This window comes from Lepus europaeus, chromosome 9 (genome assembly GCF_033115175.1).
Source record: "Lepus europaeus isolate LE1 chromosome 9, mLepTim1.pri, whole genome shotgun sequence".
Lineage (NCBI taxonomy): Eukaryota > Metazoa > Chordata > Mammalia > Lagomorpha > Leporidae > Lepus > Lepus europaeus.
Window position 1 is genome coordinate 71,376,983 of NC_084835.1, and position 16,375 is coordinate 71,393,357.

Genomic DNA, 16,375 nt, shown 5'->3' on the forward strand with positions numbered 1-16,375 from the left:
GTGGGGAGTGGGCAGACGGCCAACTGCAATCTCAGGAGCAAACAGACGCACAAGCAGCTTGCTCTTAGCCAAGCAACCCCCAAGGCCAACATCAGAGGTGGAGACTAAAGCTGTTGTCCAGTCTAGAGTCCCAGTTGCACACTTTGTTCTCCATCCCTACACAACACTCAGGGCCAGAACCCACTGATGGAAGCAGACTCAGATTCACGGAGTGAGCAGCCGGCAGGGCGATGGCGAGCGTGTCCAGGCCGCACATCTCTACTCTGAGGTGCTCCTAGATTGCTCCAACTGCCACACTTCCCACGAGCTAGCAGGCAGCTGCCACAAGAAAGGTTCACGCACAGAACTGTGCGGCTGCGTGTGGACAGATTGCTCGGGGAGGGGTGCAAGTCTGGGAAGAGACCCTCTGAGGTGTCAGGGAGGGCCTCACGGGAAGAGAGTGAACAGGGAGAGAAGCCCACGTGGCTGTCCAGGGACACAGTGGCCCCGGGGTGTGCAGTGCACTGACCCAGAGTCCGACCCTTCCCCTGCAAGGCAGGGAAGCTGGAGCCTGGAATGTGCATGTTTAGCTGTGGAGATCATGGCAGCTCATCGTGTGAGGCAAAGGCATACTCACATTATGCTGCCCTGAGAGTGCGCGCTCACGCCTCGAACGTGAACCCCGGTAGGTGCACCCCACACCTGGGGCTCAATAAGCCCCTTTCATGAGCATCTTGCACTACAGGAGATGCCATCAGGGTGCAGATTGGACTTTGGAATTAAAATGATTTGCTCTGCTAAATACCAGACACACTTGGCAAAGGTGAACCCATTTTGTGACCCCAGCATGGGTTCCTAATGTATTTGCAGGAACTTTAGAGATTTCAGAGCCGATTTAATGAAAACATGAAAGAATTGTAATAGGTTCCTGACTTGATAAGGCTCCAGGGATATTTACAACAAAAGCAAAGCAGCCTCCTGCAGAGGTCTGGGACTCACAGCCAAAACTTCATTCAGAAAGAACTCTCATCATGGTCTCCTGAAGCCGCGAGCACAGCCCGCTCCCCCAGCCCGGCCTCTGCTCTGCTCACCCCCACAGCCTGTCGCTGTCTCCGCTCCCTAGGAAGCCCCACACCTCCCCGCCAGCTTCCGGAGTGCAGCCAGCACCTCCTTGTTCCTCAGGCTGTAGATGAGGGGGTTCAGCATCGGGGTGAGCACGTTGCTGAACACAGACAGCGCCTGGTCCTGCTCTGGGCTGTGGGAAGAGGTGAAGCTCATGTAAATGAAGATGTTTGGGCGGGCGGAAGAAGAGACTCACCACCGTGAGGTGGGAGGAGCAGGTGGCCAGGACCTTCCGCCTGCCCTTGACGGAGCTCATGCGGAGCACAGCGAGGAAGATGAGCATGTAGGAGGCTGTGATGAGACCGAAGGGGACGACCAGCAGCACCACGCTGGTCACCACCACCACGGACTGATACACGGACGTGTCCTCGCAGGACAGCTTGATGAGGACAGGGACCTCGCAGAAGAAGTGCTGGATCTCCCGGGACCCACAGATGGGGAAGTGCAGAGGGTAAACTGTGTGAACTAAGGAGCTGGCCGAGCCTCCAACCCAACACCCAGCCACCATGTGCAGGCAGAACCTGGGGCTCATGATGGCGGGGTAGCGCAGTGGGTTGCACACAGCCACGTAGCGGCCGTACGCCATGAGGGTCAGGATGAGGCACTCAGACATCCCCAGCAACAGGAAGAAGAAGCTCTGTGTCCCGCAGCCAACCCAGGAGATGCCCCTCTCCCCTGTGAAGAAGTTGGTGGCCATCTTGGGGATGATGGTGGAGGTCAGTGTCAGGTCGATGAGGGAGAGCTGGCTGAGCAGGACGTACATGGGCGTGTGCAGCCGGGCGTCCCCCAGGATCAGGACGATCAGAAGAGCGTTTCCCAGGAAGGCCAGGACGTAGACGAGGACCACGGCGGCATTGAGGAGCAGGGAGTGCCGGGACCCAGGGAAGAGCCCGGCCAGGAGGAAGTCCGTGGCCGAAGAGGCGTTCCCACCCACCATGCCGCTGCAGGCACAAGGGAGACCACAAGTGCCACCACCACGCGTGACAGACTCGTGTCAGTCTGGGGGCCAGCGTTCGAGAACCTTCCCCCCAGCTCCGGGTTCTCACATAGCCTTTGCCCGCATCTCAGGGAGAGCACTTTCCCGTGTCTCTTGAACAATCACCTGACTTGGTAAATACAGAATACTGGACACACGACCCACGCCAGCACTAACCGGCCTCTGCTGAGCTGAGTTCTTCCGATTTTCTTCTTTCTTTCTTCTTTCTAAGTTGGAGAATCCTGTAAATACAAACACCCATTTCTAGAAATACAGGCTTAAACTGCTACACACTGTTTATGTTAGCTGTGGGCCCTAGTTAAGAACTTTTGTGCATTGGAGCACAAATGAAGGAAATTCTAATCAGTTCTTTCAATTTGGCTTTATAAATTATAAATCAATTACTTGGTTACATCCTAATGAAATATCCTACTGTTTGCTTTCCTCTTGTTTGGTAATTGTCCTTATGTTATACACAGGGTGACAGAAATTGCTAGACGCACAGAACTGCCAACCATCAGTGTTCTGAATTACTGACCGAGGAAAGCTCTGGGATTTAACAGAGAATCTGACATCTACAGTGACTGATGACACGTCTGTCCTGTGTCTGAGACACAGACCTGGAGCTCTGCCCAGTGGTCTCCGCGGCCCCTGGCCCTGCTGCACGCGCCGCTGCACCTCTGCTCTCTGCAGGTTGAGCAGCTCCAGGAGCGCAGCCGCCCACACTTGCACAGGCACCTGCATGCAATGAAGTTCTGGCGAGAGCCAGGCCTTTCCCTGGCAAGTCAGCTCACAGAAAGGTGGCCGCCCCACCCCAGCCTGGAGAGACAGTGCTGCCAGGCAGAAGTTTCCAGATGCTCAGCCTCCTGAACAGAGGGGCTCTGCTCAGCACGGGTCAAAACTCCCTGAAGTCCAGTCTGTTACTGCAGCCAGAGACCACTAATGTAAAGCCATGCCCCCCTCGGGCTTACACTGGCTGTTCAGCTGGCCGTCTGTATTCACAGTACTGTGTGCATTTTGGACAAAAGATCAGTTCAGAAGAAAAACCACTGCTTGGATTTGAGCCGTCAGTCCAGTGAACTACAAATGCGGCGGGACTGGCTGACCTTGCCGGTCAGCGACCATGAGCACAAATTTGCTGCACACCACACTCACATCAGTTCAGGGAGTGCCAGCAACGAGTGCGTGTGCAGCCTGCGTGGTCCACTCACTATCATAGCACACTTGCTGAGCGCTCACGAGGGCAGCAGTGACCCGGGACAGGGCCTAAGCAGATCAGAGGCCAGTGTGCAGCACTGCCCAGCACCAGCCCCTGCGGTGCCCCTTGACAGTGGCCGTCAGCACCTTTAACTGCCCTGTTCTGTAATCCTCCCCTCTCCAGACGCCACCTGTCCGTCATAAGGCTGTGGGCTTACAACTCAGAGAATGCAACTGTCAAGTTTAGACACAGCCAACTAATGTTCAAACACTAAAAGCTGGAGCAAAGAAACATTCAAATGTGTCTAGCTCACTCCCACTTTAACTTAACGACATCAAACTTTTACTTTGTATCTTATAAATACACATTAACTCTGTGGGGACTGAAACCAGACCCTGACAGTGTTCTTTGAGTAGAAATGCAAACATCACAGCAAAGAACTCTGCATCACTTCATACAATAAAGCCTATTGCGCCATTAAATGATTTCAGCTGACTAAGCCTTTTTGGGGTCAGCTCTGCACATGTTTCTGTTACTTGCTTTGTAAACAAGAAGGCTGAGCTGTGGGAGGGAAGAGTGCGATGCTGTGTGCGTTAGCCTGTAGGCTGCACTGCAGTCTCCCAGGTCCTGACGACCTTCCGGGCTCCGGGCCCCTCTTGTTAGCGTGCTCGAGGTTGGGCTGTGAGGGCACAGACAGTGCAGACATCGACAAAGTCAGCAAACGGCCATAGCTCAGGAAGCAAACCACCACAAGCCACAGGATAAGTTCAACGGGTTGTCCTACCTGCTGACTGAGTTTGGGCACATGATGGTGCCCCGTGTTCTACTGGGTTTGGTCAGACAAGAGTACCGATCACACCACAACCCCTGCCTTATACCCTCGACAAAAAACAGCTCAAAATGGATCAGGGATTTAAACATAAGACGAGAAACCGTAAAACCACTGGAGGAAAACACAGGGCAAGGACTCCAAGACATCGGCACAGGCAGTGGCTTTTTGGATCAGACTCCCCAAGTCCCAGCAATAAAGGCAAAAGTAGACAAATGGGAGTGCATAAAGCCAAGCAGCTTCTGTACAGCCCGGGAAAGTGAAGCGGGAGGAGAGAGCTGACAGAATGGGATCATATGTCTGCACACCTTGCGTCTGGATCTTTCACACAGAGCCCAAACAGAAATACCGATTCCAGGCAGACTTCCCCTCCACGCGGACTCTGAGCAGGCTGAGCCTAACACAGGCCTGGCCCAGCGCTGTGTTGCACGCATTGTATAGGGTGAACCAGCAGATGAACAATCTCTGTCTCTCTCTGTTACTCTGCTTTTCACATAAATTAATGAAATTAATCTTTAAAAAATAAAATAATGCACTGAGATACTTAAATATATATTTTAAGGCAATAAATATGCAAATGTAACTGAATATCTCTGAGGAGAAAGGGAAATAGGATCTGGAAAATATGAATTACTTTACCTGCAACTGTTTTCAATAAAACGTATAAAGCAAATAAAAAATAGAAGTTTCAGTAAAAACAGAATGTGACCAGTTCAGTAGGAGACAGAGCAGGAAACGTAAGACTACTGCAGTGCCAGGATCCCATTTGGACACTGGTTCAAGTCCCGGCTATCTACTTCCGCTACTGCTCTATGGCCTGGGAAGGCAATAGAAGATGGCCCAAGTCCTTGGGCCCCTGCACCCATGTGGAAGACCCAGAAGAAGCTCCTGGCTCCTGGTCAGATTGGAGCAGCTCCAGCTGTTGCGGCCATTTGGAGTGAACCAGCAGATGGAAGACCTCTCTGTCTCTACCTCTGCCTCTCTGTAACTCTGCCTTCAAATAAATACATAAATCTTAAAAAAAAAGAAAAAAGATTGGTGGAAAGAATTGTGGAAAGACCCCTGATGGCTACAGGTTTCCGATGGCTCCGACACACTGCCGTTGGCGGGGTCAGGGTCTGGAGAGCAGCGGGGCTCCGTGGCAAGCAAGCCAGACTTTGCAGCATGGGGCTGAAGGTCCTGGGAGAGGACCCGTGTGGTGCTCAGGAGCCCGCTGAAGCTGACACTCGTGTTTGAAGGCTTGGGGGTGTCTGAGACGTGGGAAGGCAGCTCTGTCCTTACAGCAGGACAGAGAGCAAACACTGGTTCCAGCTTAGAGATTTTGACTGGGGGGCAGCGTCTGAGCATGGAACAACCAGGACCAGACCCGATTCAGGGTGGAGGGCCACCCTTGTGGAGTGGAGAAGACCCTGGCCCAGGCTGGGCTTCCACGAGTCACTCAGACTCCAGGTGATGCCATGACCTTGCCACCAGTTCCACCATTCACTCTCAGCATTCTAAATAAAAGCTCACACAGGAGCTGGTGCTGTGCTCTAGCAGGTGAAGCCACCGCCTGCTGTGCCAGCATCCCATAGGGGTGCCGCTTTGTGGCTCAGCTGTGCCACTTCTGATTCAGCCCCCTGCTAATGCGCCTGGGAAAGCAGCAGAAGATGGCCTAAGAACTTAGGGTGCGCCTAAGACACTGCCCTTGGCTTTCCTCACTGACCTTAGCTTGGATTTTAGGGGTCTTCCTAAGAAGCAGGCTACTGTCTTTGGAAATGATAGGAAAAGGAGGTTTAGACTCCAGCTGAGTGCCCTTCAGCCTGGGATCCTGACCCCATCCAGGTCTCCCAGGCACTGAGGGATGGGGCTGTGTTTGCAGAATTGTGCACAGTCAAGGGGATGGCATCGGGGCAGGAGAGGAACAGTCAGCAGCCCAGAGGGCCTTGGGAGCTCTTCCTGCTGGAAGGGTCCATGTCCTGGACCTGGAGGAAGTGACCTCACTTCCTTGGTGATGGGCCACAACAGACCATGGAACTCTGGTAACCAGGCACCCAGATTCTAGTGGTAGCCATTGCCAGCTCACTTGATAGGAAGCGTTGCAGGGAGAACTATGTTCCCTTGCTGCTGCCCTTCAAGGCGAGGCTCTGGCCAAGCCAAAGCCCAGAATGAAGGTCTCTTCCAGCGTGTAACACGCTGGCTGAGCTCTCACTATGGACGCCTGTGGCCACGGGGCAGGAGGCAGCCACAGGTAACAGGGTTTAGCAGCCCCGGGAAATCCCGGCCAGGCCCAGAGTCTCTGGTGACCCCGCGTGGGCTGTCCTCCAGTCCCCATGAAGGGGACAAAAGGAGGGGCCCTTCCTGCACAGCACCAGGATTCAGGCGTTGGACGAGAGTTGTGGTGTTGTCCGTACCCATTCCAGGGATGGCGGATGGGAAAGTGGGTGCTGGGGGCCATTTTGTCTACTCAGGGGTTCCACGTGAGTTCTCCTGTGTCACCTGGAGTCCTCCTGGCTGGGGGTATACCCAGATGTCCCTACGTATGTGACCTGGGGAGTGGAAATACTCACGGGGGTGTCTCCTGTGGGACACTGACGCCTTCTGGCCTGGCTCCGGGCACTCTGTTTGCAGGGCTCCACGCTGGAGATCAGCAATGATTCCCATGAGGAACTCATCTTCTCAGGCAATGGACAGGTGCGTCAGGCCAACAGCCGTGGACAGCGCTGGGCTGGGCTGAGGGAGGGGCCTAGGGAGATACACAGGTGGGGACTCAGGATGACCAGGCTGGGCCAGGGACCAGAGCCTGGATATAAGCACCTCTGGGCCCTGTCCTGGTGTTTCCCACCCGAGTGATTGACCCCAGTCTCGTTCCTAAGAGATCTCGCCCCTCTGTTGCCCACAGACAGCTGGGTTATGGCAACCCCATGTTGGGTCCTGGTGGGATGTTCAGGGGACAGTGTACTACTGGTTTCCTGGATACGAAGTCAAGAGCGTCCGCATGTGGGACAGCACTGTTTCCCCCCCAGCCCAGGAATCCCGGGCAGGGGTCAGCTCTGCTGTGCGTCCATACCTCCCCACAACCTACGACGGAGAACCCAAACCCCACACACAGGGGTGAGGCTTACACTCGTGAGAGAGAGACTACTCCATGCACGTGTCAGCAGTGTGTCTCTCGGTCTCAGCCCTGGAGCCCCCACCCGTCTCCATCCTGTTCCATGAGAAAGGACATTTGTCCTGCGGCTCAGCTGGGATTCCGGTGCTCGTCCCCAGCTGCCCAGCTGCAGGTCACGGCCTCAGAGAGCGCCCCTGGAAGCCTGGTCTGCTGGGCAGTCACAGCCCAGGGCCCCACACGAGGGCGGCCCTCACACAGGAATTTGCACACAGTGCTGGGGGCTGGATGTCCCTGTGTCTCCTGCTTGTACATGTGCATCTCCGTTCCCGTGTTCTCGTGTTCTCCTGTGCTTCTCTGTGTCCTTGTCCCCTCTCCTTATCAGCACGGCAGTCCTGGGGCCCACTCCATGGCCTGACCTAACGTCCATCACCTCTTCAGGAGTACATGTGCACATGCAGCCACACTCAGGGACCCAGGTGTCAGAGCATCACCGTCACTCTCACAGGAGCTAATGCCCTGCTGAGACAGAGGCCCAGACAGCACATTCTGGGAGAGGGGCTGAGGTGTCCTCCTGGAGCAGCCATGGTCAAATCACCGTGCAGAAGGGCTGTGGCCGGGACACCGCCAGCTGCCATCTCTGCACTGCTGCTCCCAGCTGCTGGCCTCCCTGGGGGGATACTCTGCTCTCCCCACTCTCCCAAGCTGCTCTGTACGTGGCCAACAAAGTCACTCTGGGCCTTCCATGCCCAACCCCCCAGGGATGTGAGGGGTCACCTGCTGCAGCTGGTTGCCCTCTGTGAGGGGGTCTTCTCCCAGCCCAGACTCCCGTGGTTGGGGGTCCCTGGAGCCTCCTCTGACTCCTGTCCCTGCTGGTCCTCCCTAGTTTGGAGGTGTGTCCACACTGCACCTGGCAGAGGTCTGCCCCCTGCGGAGCCTGCAGCCAGGCACCAAGGCGAAGCTGGAGGAGTCCCTGGTCCCGGCCTCCCCAGGAAGAACCATCGCTTCCCTGTCCACTCTGCTGTGCTCATATGGCGACTTCAGCACTGTTCCGTATTTCCTGGACCAGATATTCCACAGGTGAGCGTCTGTGCCCTCCAGGCACAGGGGCCTCTGCTGCCCCCTAGCCATGGCTCTCTGTGCCTGTGTGCTCCTCTGAGAAGGGGGGTGGTGTGGGTGTGAGCCTCAGGAGTTGTACAGGGACCATGTGACTGCAGACATGGCAGGGGCCTGGTGCCTGCTCCGTGGCCAGGGCTGCTGGCGCTGCGCTCATCCCTCTTCTTCTGGCCTCTGCACCCTCGGGACTCAATAGCCCACGGCACTCGAGGTTTGGAAAACCCCACAGAGAGCAGCCCTGCCTTCCCGTCTGTAAAGGAGGCCTCCCAGCCCCAGTCCCGGATACAGACAGAGCAGGGCCCGGGCACTGGGTGTTGAGCCCAGGCCCCTCAGCTCTCTGGCAAGGGTCCATGTGGGGTTCATCCCCACAGCACGTGAATGTTAAACACTCTGGGCAGTCACTTTGCAGACACGTGTCACAGCTCAGCGAGCAAAGCAGACAGCATTCCCGGGGCCTCATGACCTGGGAGGACCAGACTCTCCCAGCTGAACGCCTGCCCGGGTCCTGTCCACAGGGTCAGAGGGGAGAGGATCGTCCTCCCATGGTCTTGCCAGGATGTCAGAGCCCAGGCCCCACTAGGACGTCACGGACTGTGGGTCCAGTCGGAGGCCTTCTGTCCCTGCCAACTGTGGGAGCAAAATGTGGGCTGTGGCTGGGGAGGGACAGACAGGGTGTGGATCTCCCACTTCCTGTGACTCCTCTTAGAGCACTGAGGCCCGGGGACTCCCCGCGAAGGAAAGGAGAACAGAGCTGGGAAGGGGGTCCCAGACCTGCAAAGGAGAGAGGATGCTAGGGCGCAGAGCAGCCAGGGGTCCATAGCCAGGACAGGTGCTTCCCAGCTCCACCCATGCTCCCGGCCCCCTCCCCAGGATGCCAAGACTACAGAGGTCCTAGATACCTGCTCCTAAGTCTGCCTGGAGCCTCTGTGCTGAGCACCAGGGGCCCTCCCCTCAGGAAAGAAGGTCCCTGGGAGGCTGTCACCACGGGTGTGCACCAGCCCTGTTGACCAGGTCTGCCACGGCCAGGACAGCCCAGGAGGGCTTGGAGGGTGGGTCATGCTCTGGACAGGCTGAGGCATGCCCAGGGCCCCAGAGCCACAGAGGGGCCCCTGGCAGTGCAGTGTGGTGGCCAAGGCCAGCCTCTGACCCCGCTGCCCTCGCTTGCGTCCCCAGCAACATGGCTTCCTTCCTGGGATGCTGCAGAGACCTGTACGAGGCAGAGCTCCATGGCCACACCAGCCTTCCACTGCTGAAGATGAAGGTGGGCTGCAAGCCTGTCAGCCTGCCTGGAGGAGACCTGGGGACCCAGGTGTATTTTCTGTATGCCCTGCCCGGACACGCCCAGCGCCCTGAGGCCACAGCAGACGGTGAGGGGCAGCGCAGTCTGCAGGTCTCTCAGGGTGGTGTTTGGGGCTGGACTCCCCTTCCAGGCGGTGCGACCCCTCGGGGTTTGCAGAGGCCACTGGAAGGTGATTCACGTTGGCGACCCTTTCTCTTCTTCCAGCTCCCGCTCTGCATGCAGGGCCACCACCCTTCCGCGCACTGGCTCTCGAGCCAGCTGCAGCACCGCTGGCTCAGCCAGGACCTGCTCCAGAGCCAGGGCCAGCTTCCCCACGGGGCCTGCCCCCATGCGCACAGTCAGCACCAGGGCCAGCTCCACAGGCCTCCTCTGGATGGGCTGGGCCTGCAGAGGAGCTGCCTGGGGCGGAGATGGTTGACATCACCGCCTTCTCCCCCAGGACGATGGCAGAACAGCTCACGCTTCTGGATGCGGTGAGCAGCCGGCTCTGCTGGGCAGGGCCAGGACCACGGCGTCCCTGTGGCAGCTGGCGTCCCACACAAGCCCTGGCCAGAGTCAGCCCAGGCTCCATGTCAGCCCCAGTGTGACCTGGGCTCGTTTCTCATGTCCTAACCCACCTGTCCCCTGTGGACAGCAGAGATGGGGCACACTCATGCCAGGTGCTCAGAGCGGCAGACAGAAAGCTGGGCACGGTGTGGCCCGGAGGTGGTGGAGGGCACTCACTGTGGTGCAGCCAGGCCCCTGTCCCTGCCAGTCTGCCCAGAATGCCTTACCTGTCTCAGCACTGATTAGGCTTCAGAGTTGGACGGGGTCCCAGAGCAGACACACAAACAGAGCCCCTTGGTGTAGCTGCCACAGGGAGGTGCGCTGGGATGGGACAAGGAGCATAGGGCTGATGGTGATGGGCTGAGGGATGGGGAGTTGGCCAGGACGCCCGGGAGAAAACACCTCTGTGTCTTCTCTCCAAGAATGGGCTCTGGGCCATGGGGCTCTGGGCACCCTCAGTGGGCTGCTGCTCCCACTGCTGTGAGCCCCATGCACAGCATCCTGGGAGTGTGGGCACCGGTGCACTCTGAGTGGGGGTGGCTGTGCCCATGGGTCACTCTCCTCCCCAGGAGCTGTTCCAGAAGGTCGTGCCCTTCCACTGCCTGGGCTCCGTCTGGACCAAGAGCAGCAAGAGAGGCAAGGAACACCTGGCCTCCACTGTCCATGCCACCGTCCAGCAGTTCAACTGCGTGACAAATTGTGTAGTAACCACATGCTTGGGGGACCCCAGCAGGAAGGCCACGGACAGGGCCCGTGTGGTGGAGCACTGGATCAAGGTGGCCAAGGTCAGCTGCGGGCGGCCAGGGCCCTTGCTCCCTGCACTCTGGGAATGGCCACTTTGCTCTATCAGCCCTTGGGAATACAACCTGTGGCTGAAGACCCTGCACAGACCCTGGGCCCTTCCTGGCAGGGAGGGGCCTGACCTGACTCACTTCCCCCAGGGGTGCATGCTCACCTGCCACCTGAACCTCCGTGTGGGTTGAACCCAATCCTCTCCCTGTGGGGTGGCCATGGTTCCCTCGTGCGTTCCTGTGGCTCCGTGGGCATCTGATGCAGGAGGGGGACGTCAGCCCAGGGGATCCAGGTGACTTCTCCCTCATCCGCTCTGCTCTCCAGGAGTGCCAGACCCTCAGGAACGTTTCCTCGGCCCATGCCATCCTCACTGCTCTACAGACCTCCCCAATTTGTCGCCTGCAAGAGACGTGGGGAGAAGTCTCCAGGTGGGTGCCTTCTCCCACAGGAGCACCAGGGTGTACCTGGGACCCTAGGACTCAGCACTAACCCCATAATCTGAGAGGGGCCAGACGTGGACTCTAAGGGGAGGCATGGGGAACGTCACCTTCGAGACCTCTAGACCTTCTGCCTCATGTTTGCCTCAGGATGCTATTTGCTTTGCTGTCAGGCACCAGTTCTTGAATAGTGCTCCTGGGCAGCACCGGAGCTCCCTGTGCAGGTGAACGTGAGGCAGAATGGTGCTGCTCCGTGGAGGGGAGGGGCCCAGGAAAACCACTTGAGCTTCCCCCGTCCCCTGGGCCCCAGGGCTTCGGGAACTCAGTGGAAACTCACCTGGGCCGTGTGCATCCTCCTTGCTCTCGAGCAAAGGGAGCTGCACTCACCACCCTCCCATCACACCGAGTGGCTCCTCCTGGTTTCCCATCTCCACAGGAAAAGCTGCAAAAAATTTGAGCGCCTGTGTGAGAAGGACAATGGCTTGAGCAGGGATCGGCTCACCAAGGTAGGGGGCTGGGAAGTGGGGTAAGTGTTTGGGGGTAGGGTGAGGGGTGGAGTGAGGGCCTGGGGCAGGGGTGGTGTTGGCCGGCAGGACAGGCTCTGTGCGCCTGACCCCACCCGGGCTGTGTGGCAGAGTGGCAGGAAGGACTTCCCTCCTTCCACAGGGTGACCTCGGTTCCTCACAAAGCCAGGCCCTGCCTGGGATCTGCCTGCCCAGGACCTGCATGGGGAAGGCCACCTGCCTGCACTGGGGATGGGGGAACTGAACACGGGTGTCCCAGGGCCCGTGTCCATGGTTTCTGAGCATCAGGTGCAGTGGGCACATGAGAAACAGATGCACCTGTGGCTGTGATGCCCGTCCTGCCCTGACCCACTGCCCATCGCCTGAGGTCCTGGGATTCTCACCCTGCCCAGGGCAATGACATCATCTGCAGGTAGACGAGGAGAAGCTCCTGAGGCCTGCTCACACATGCCTGGTGGCTCTGTCCTGACCACATCTCAATGCCTTCCACCTAAGGGAGGAAGCAAAGTGTCGCCACCCAGAGCCTGTGCAGTCCCTGCCTGTCACTCAGAGATGATCCCTTGGGTCCACTCCCTGAGTGGCAGGGGAGATGTGCAGCAGAAGCTGTGGTTCGTCCTTGACCCTGCTGGGGGTTGGGGGAGCACCCAGTGGGGCTGGGTGGCCAGCACCTATCAGCCAGGCCTCCTGAGACCACCTGGCCCTCTCCCTCCATGGCTGTGCCTGGCCAGGGACCAGGACACAGAGAGCCCTGATGGACTCCTGGCCAGGGGTGCAGCTGGGGTTGTGGTGAAGCAGTGGGGTGCCAGTCAGCTGGGGGCAGGGCAGGCTCTCCTGTGTGGCCCTGGGCTGGTCACTGCCCATGGCCTCTGATTTCTCAAGTAGAGGATGGGGCTGGTGAGCCTGTTGTGCAGAGCTCACGGGGGTCGGTGAGGCACCAGGAAGGGTGATGTGTGGTGCAGGGCCTGGCCTTCCTCCCAGGGGACAGTGAGGAGGAGGAGGGCAGGCGTAGGATGCTGAGTCAGGACAGCTGTGGGGGGGGGCACCCAGCACCCTCACTAGCCAAGGAGCAGACCCAGGGAGGCCCCTTGCTCAAGGTGCCCCCAGTGAGGGTGGGAGCCACAGCATCCAGACAGAGTGCACTTGGGGGAGGGGCTCAGACATGCAGGGCCCCAGCAGAGGGCCCAGGTGTGGGCAGGGGTGGGAAGGACAGGCCCTATGACCCTGACCTTGATCCTGGCAGAAGGGGGCCTTCAAGCTTGCTGCCCGGGAGCAGAATCCACAGAGAGCCCAGATGAGGCTGCGGAAACAACAGAAGGTGCGTGTGCCCGGGCGAGGGGACTCCTCCGTCACACCGGGGCCCGAGCCACAGGAGCAGGGCTAACACCTCCAGCCCTCCCTGCGGTCCCCACACTGCCTCAGTGGCCTCCACCGGAGAGACCAGAGCCAGGGCCTGGGGCAGCTGGGCTCTCAGTGCACTTGGGGCTGAGGTGGCGCTGGTCGAAACAGGGCCTGTGTGCCCTTGGACATCCCAGCAGGAGTCCTAGGGGTGCCTGCTGTCCTGGGAGTAGCTGGGAGGATGGAGAATGGGGGAGGCTGCCAAGGTCCTGGAGGGCTCCCGGGGGGAGACATGAGCCAGGGTCCAGGAGCTGGGGTGGAGGGGTCTCTGGGGCAGGGCTTGGGTGGCACCTGAGAGCAGGTGCTCATCACCACCCCCTGCGGCACAGGGAGTCGTCCCCTTTCTTGGCACTTACCTGAAATACCTGGTGATGTTGGACACTGTGATGGGGGACTCTGTGCATGTGAGTGATCCTGGGGCAGGTGGGGTGGGCCCGGGTCCCTGAGGCTGGCGGGGGGAGGTGCGGGGAGAGCCTGTACTGCATTCTTAGCCTTCTGCGCTGCCAGCCCTTCTCCTGAACCTCACAGCCGTCCCTGGGGCTGGGGCTTCACTGCCTCTGCCCTGTGAGTGTCGGGGCCTCCAACTGGGTGCCCCTCCCTCTCCTGGAGGGACAAAGCTACACAAGGTCTTGGCTGAGCCTCCTTGGCCTCCCCCTTGGGTAGGCTCCATGGGCAGGAGAGAAATTGGGCCCAGCAAGGTCAGGAAGCACTGACATGGCCAAGCACCCTCGCCCATCCCAGCCTCTGTTTCCCTCCTGTCACCAGGCAGGGTGAGAACAGCAGGTGCCTGAGCCTCAGCTGCCAGGTCCCCTCTCCAGAGCTCACCCAGATCCTTGTCCTTTCCCACCCGCATCCCCTTGACGGCCTCATGAAGGGGAGGGTCGGGGCTGGGCCTGGCTGGGGGCAGTTCTGATGGACTCTGTCTGCCTTCCAGCAGGCTGACTTCAGCTTTGAGAAACTGAATAAGGTGAGCAGCTGTGGCCTCACTCAGGGCAGGAGGGCACTGGGGGTCACAGGTGGTCCTGTTCAGGACCCCCATGCATCACCCCTGCAGCTTTGCTCTATTAGGAGGGCTGGGTGCACATGAGGGGGAGACCCATCCCTAGGGTGGGTGCGGGTAGAGGACTGGAATCAAGGAGAAGCCCCTGGGGAGGTGCTGTTGGCACCCCTGTCGAAGGCCAGGGTGCGGCCTGCATGGGCTGGATTGGAGGAGGCCTCTTTAGAGGAAACACCCAGAACCCCGCGGCCCCTCCCCTACCAGGTCCCCACAGCGTTCCCAGCCCAGGCGCTGACCGTGTCCTGTGTGCCCCTCTGTCCCCAGGAAATTAAAGTCCTGCAAGAAATCCAACTGCTGCAGGTGGCAGCGAGCAATTATTATTTTAAGCGTGATGAGGAGTTTGGCGTGTGGTTCCGGTCTGTGGAGTATCTCACTGAGAAGGAGAGGTGAGTGATGGGCAGGAATTGGGTGAAGCCCAGGGGTGTTGGGGGTGGGGAGGGCTCTCCCTGCTGTGCAGCTGGGGGAGCACCGTCCAGGCCCCCTGGTGGCAGCAGGCCCTGTCCTATGGGCACTGCTGGCCCCCAGGACTGCAGCTCCTGGGCAGGCCCTGGGAGGGAGGCCTGAGCTGAGGCTCTTGGTGGACTCATGGCTGTGCTCTCTCCGTTAGCTACGCCCTGTCCCGCCAGCTGGAGCCCTCTGCCAAGAGGCCCGCAGCAGCCTCAAGGCCATGAACACCATTGTGATGCCCTTGTGACCGAGTGCTGGGACCTCAGGGGCAGATCTGAGCTCATTGGGAGCCTGGTGCCTGGGACAGTGGCCTCCCTGCTGTGAAGCTGAGGCCTGCGTTGTGTCAGTTTAATTGCCCCTCTTATGTTCTCTCCTTTCCCCCATTGAACTATAGTCACTGTTAGTAGCTCCCTGTTAGAGTTTTATTAAAGTTAATGTAAATATGTTGCACCATGAGTTTCATGCTTCCTCGTCATCGCTTCCCCGTAACTGAGGTTGTGAGCGGTGTTCCACCGTGCAAATGTGCCGTGGGCATGGGCCCCTCCTAGTTGCGGCTCCTGGAGCTGCACCTCGCTGGGTGAGGTTCCCTGAGGTTCTTCTCCTAAGAGGCGCTGGCAGATCACTTGGTGCCTGGTGTAAAAATCCTGCCTGGCTCCTCTTGCACTTTCTGCCCTGGGTTTAGGATGTTGGGTGCAGCCTGGCCTGGCCTGGCTGTGGTGGGCATATGGGAGGTGAACCAGCAGATGGAAGGTCTCTCTATCTCTGTGTTTGCCTTCCAAATAAATAAAAGAGGGGCTGGTGCTGTGGCATGGTGGGTAAAGCTATCACCTGCAGTGCTGGCATCAGGGGTGTGTTCGAGTCCCGGCTGCTCTCCTTCTAATCCAGTCTCTGCTATGGCCTGGGAAAACAGTGTGGGATGGCCCCAGTCCTTGGGCCCCTGCACCTACGCAGGAGACCCAGAAGAAACTCTGGCTCCTGGCATCTGATCAGCCCAGCTCCAGCCATTGTGGCCATTTGGGGAGTGCACCAGCAAATGGAAGACCTCTCTCTCTCTGCCTCTACCTCTAGCTTTCAAACAAACAAATCTTTTTTTAAAACTTTTATTTATTGAATATAAATTTGCAAAGTACAGCTTATGGATGACAATGGCTTCCCCCCCCCCCCATAACTTCCCTTCCACGCCCAACCCTCCCCTTTCTCGTTCCTTCTCCCCTTCCATTCACATCGAGATTCATTTTCATTTCTCTTATATACAGAAGATCAGTTTAGTATATTTTAAGTGAAGATTTCAACAATTTGCAGCCACATAGAAACACAAAGTGAAAAATACTGTTTGAGTACTAGTTGTAGCATTAAATCACAATGTACAGCACATTAAGGACCAAGATCCTACATGAGGAATAAGTGCACAGTGACTCCTGTTGTTGACTTAACAATTTGACACTCTTGTTTATGGTCTCAGTAATCTCCCTAGGCTCCAGTCATGACAAACAAACAAATCTTTAAAAAATAAAGAAAAAAATAGGCCGGCGCCGCGGCTCACTAGGCTAATCCTCCGCCTTGCGGCAC

At 58.1% G+C, this 16,375-nt stretch overlaps 2 protein-coding genes across 2 annotated transcripts; one reads left to right on the forward strand and one right to left on the reverse strand.

Moving 5' to 3' along the window:
• Positions 1-1,098: 1,098 nt before the first annotated feature.
• On the reverse strand, positions 1,099-6,158 carry LOC133766299 (olfactory receptor 2L3-like). Its single transcript, XM_062199989.1, is given in 4 exon segments — positions 1,099-1,269; positions 1,271-2,031; positions 6,053-6,068; positions 6,114-6,158. Coding segments are annotated over 4 exon segments (993 nt in total).
• A 350-nt stretch (positions 6,159-6,508) lies between these two features.
• On the forward strand, positions 6,509-15,030 carry LOC133766301 (ral-GDS-related protein-like). Its single transcript, XM_062199990.1, has 14 exons — positions 6,509-6,523; positions 6,715-6,777; positions 7,824-7,877; positions 8,079-8,272; positions 9,482-9,675; positions 9,813-10,081; positions 10,724-10,939; positions 11,271-11,374; positions 11,820-11,889; positions 13,148-13,222; positions 13,632-13,706; positions 14,237-14,269; positions 14,624-14,745; positions 14,967-15,030. The coding sequence occupies exons 1-14, from the start codon at positions 6,509-6,511 to the stop codon at positions 15,028-15,030; spliced, it is 1,548 nt and encodes a 515-aa protein (XP_062055974.1).
• Positions 15,031-16,375: the final 1,345 nt, after the last annotated feature.

Excerpts from the sequence above, each read along its gene's own strand:
- LOC133766301 (XM_062199990.1), top strand. Across the intron at positions 8,273-9,481 it reads CTGGACCAGATATTCCACAG|CAACATGGCTTCCTTCCTGG; the intron begins GTGAGCGTCTGT and ends TTGCGTCCCCAG. Across the intron at positions 9,676-9,812 it reads CCCTGAGGCCACAGCAGACG|CTCCCGCTCTGCATGCAGGG; the intron begins GTGAGGGGCAGC and ends CTCTTCTTCCAG.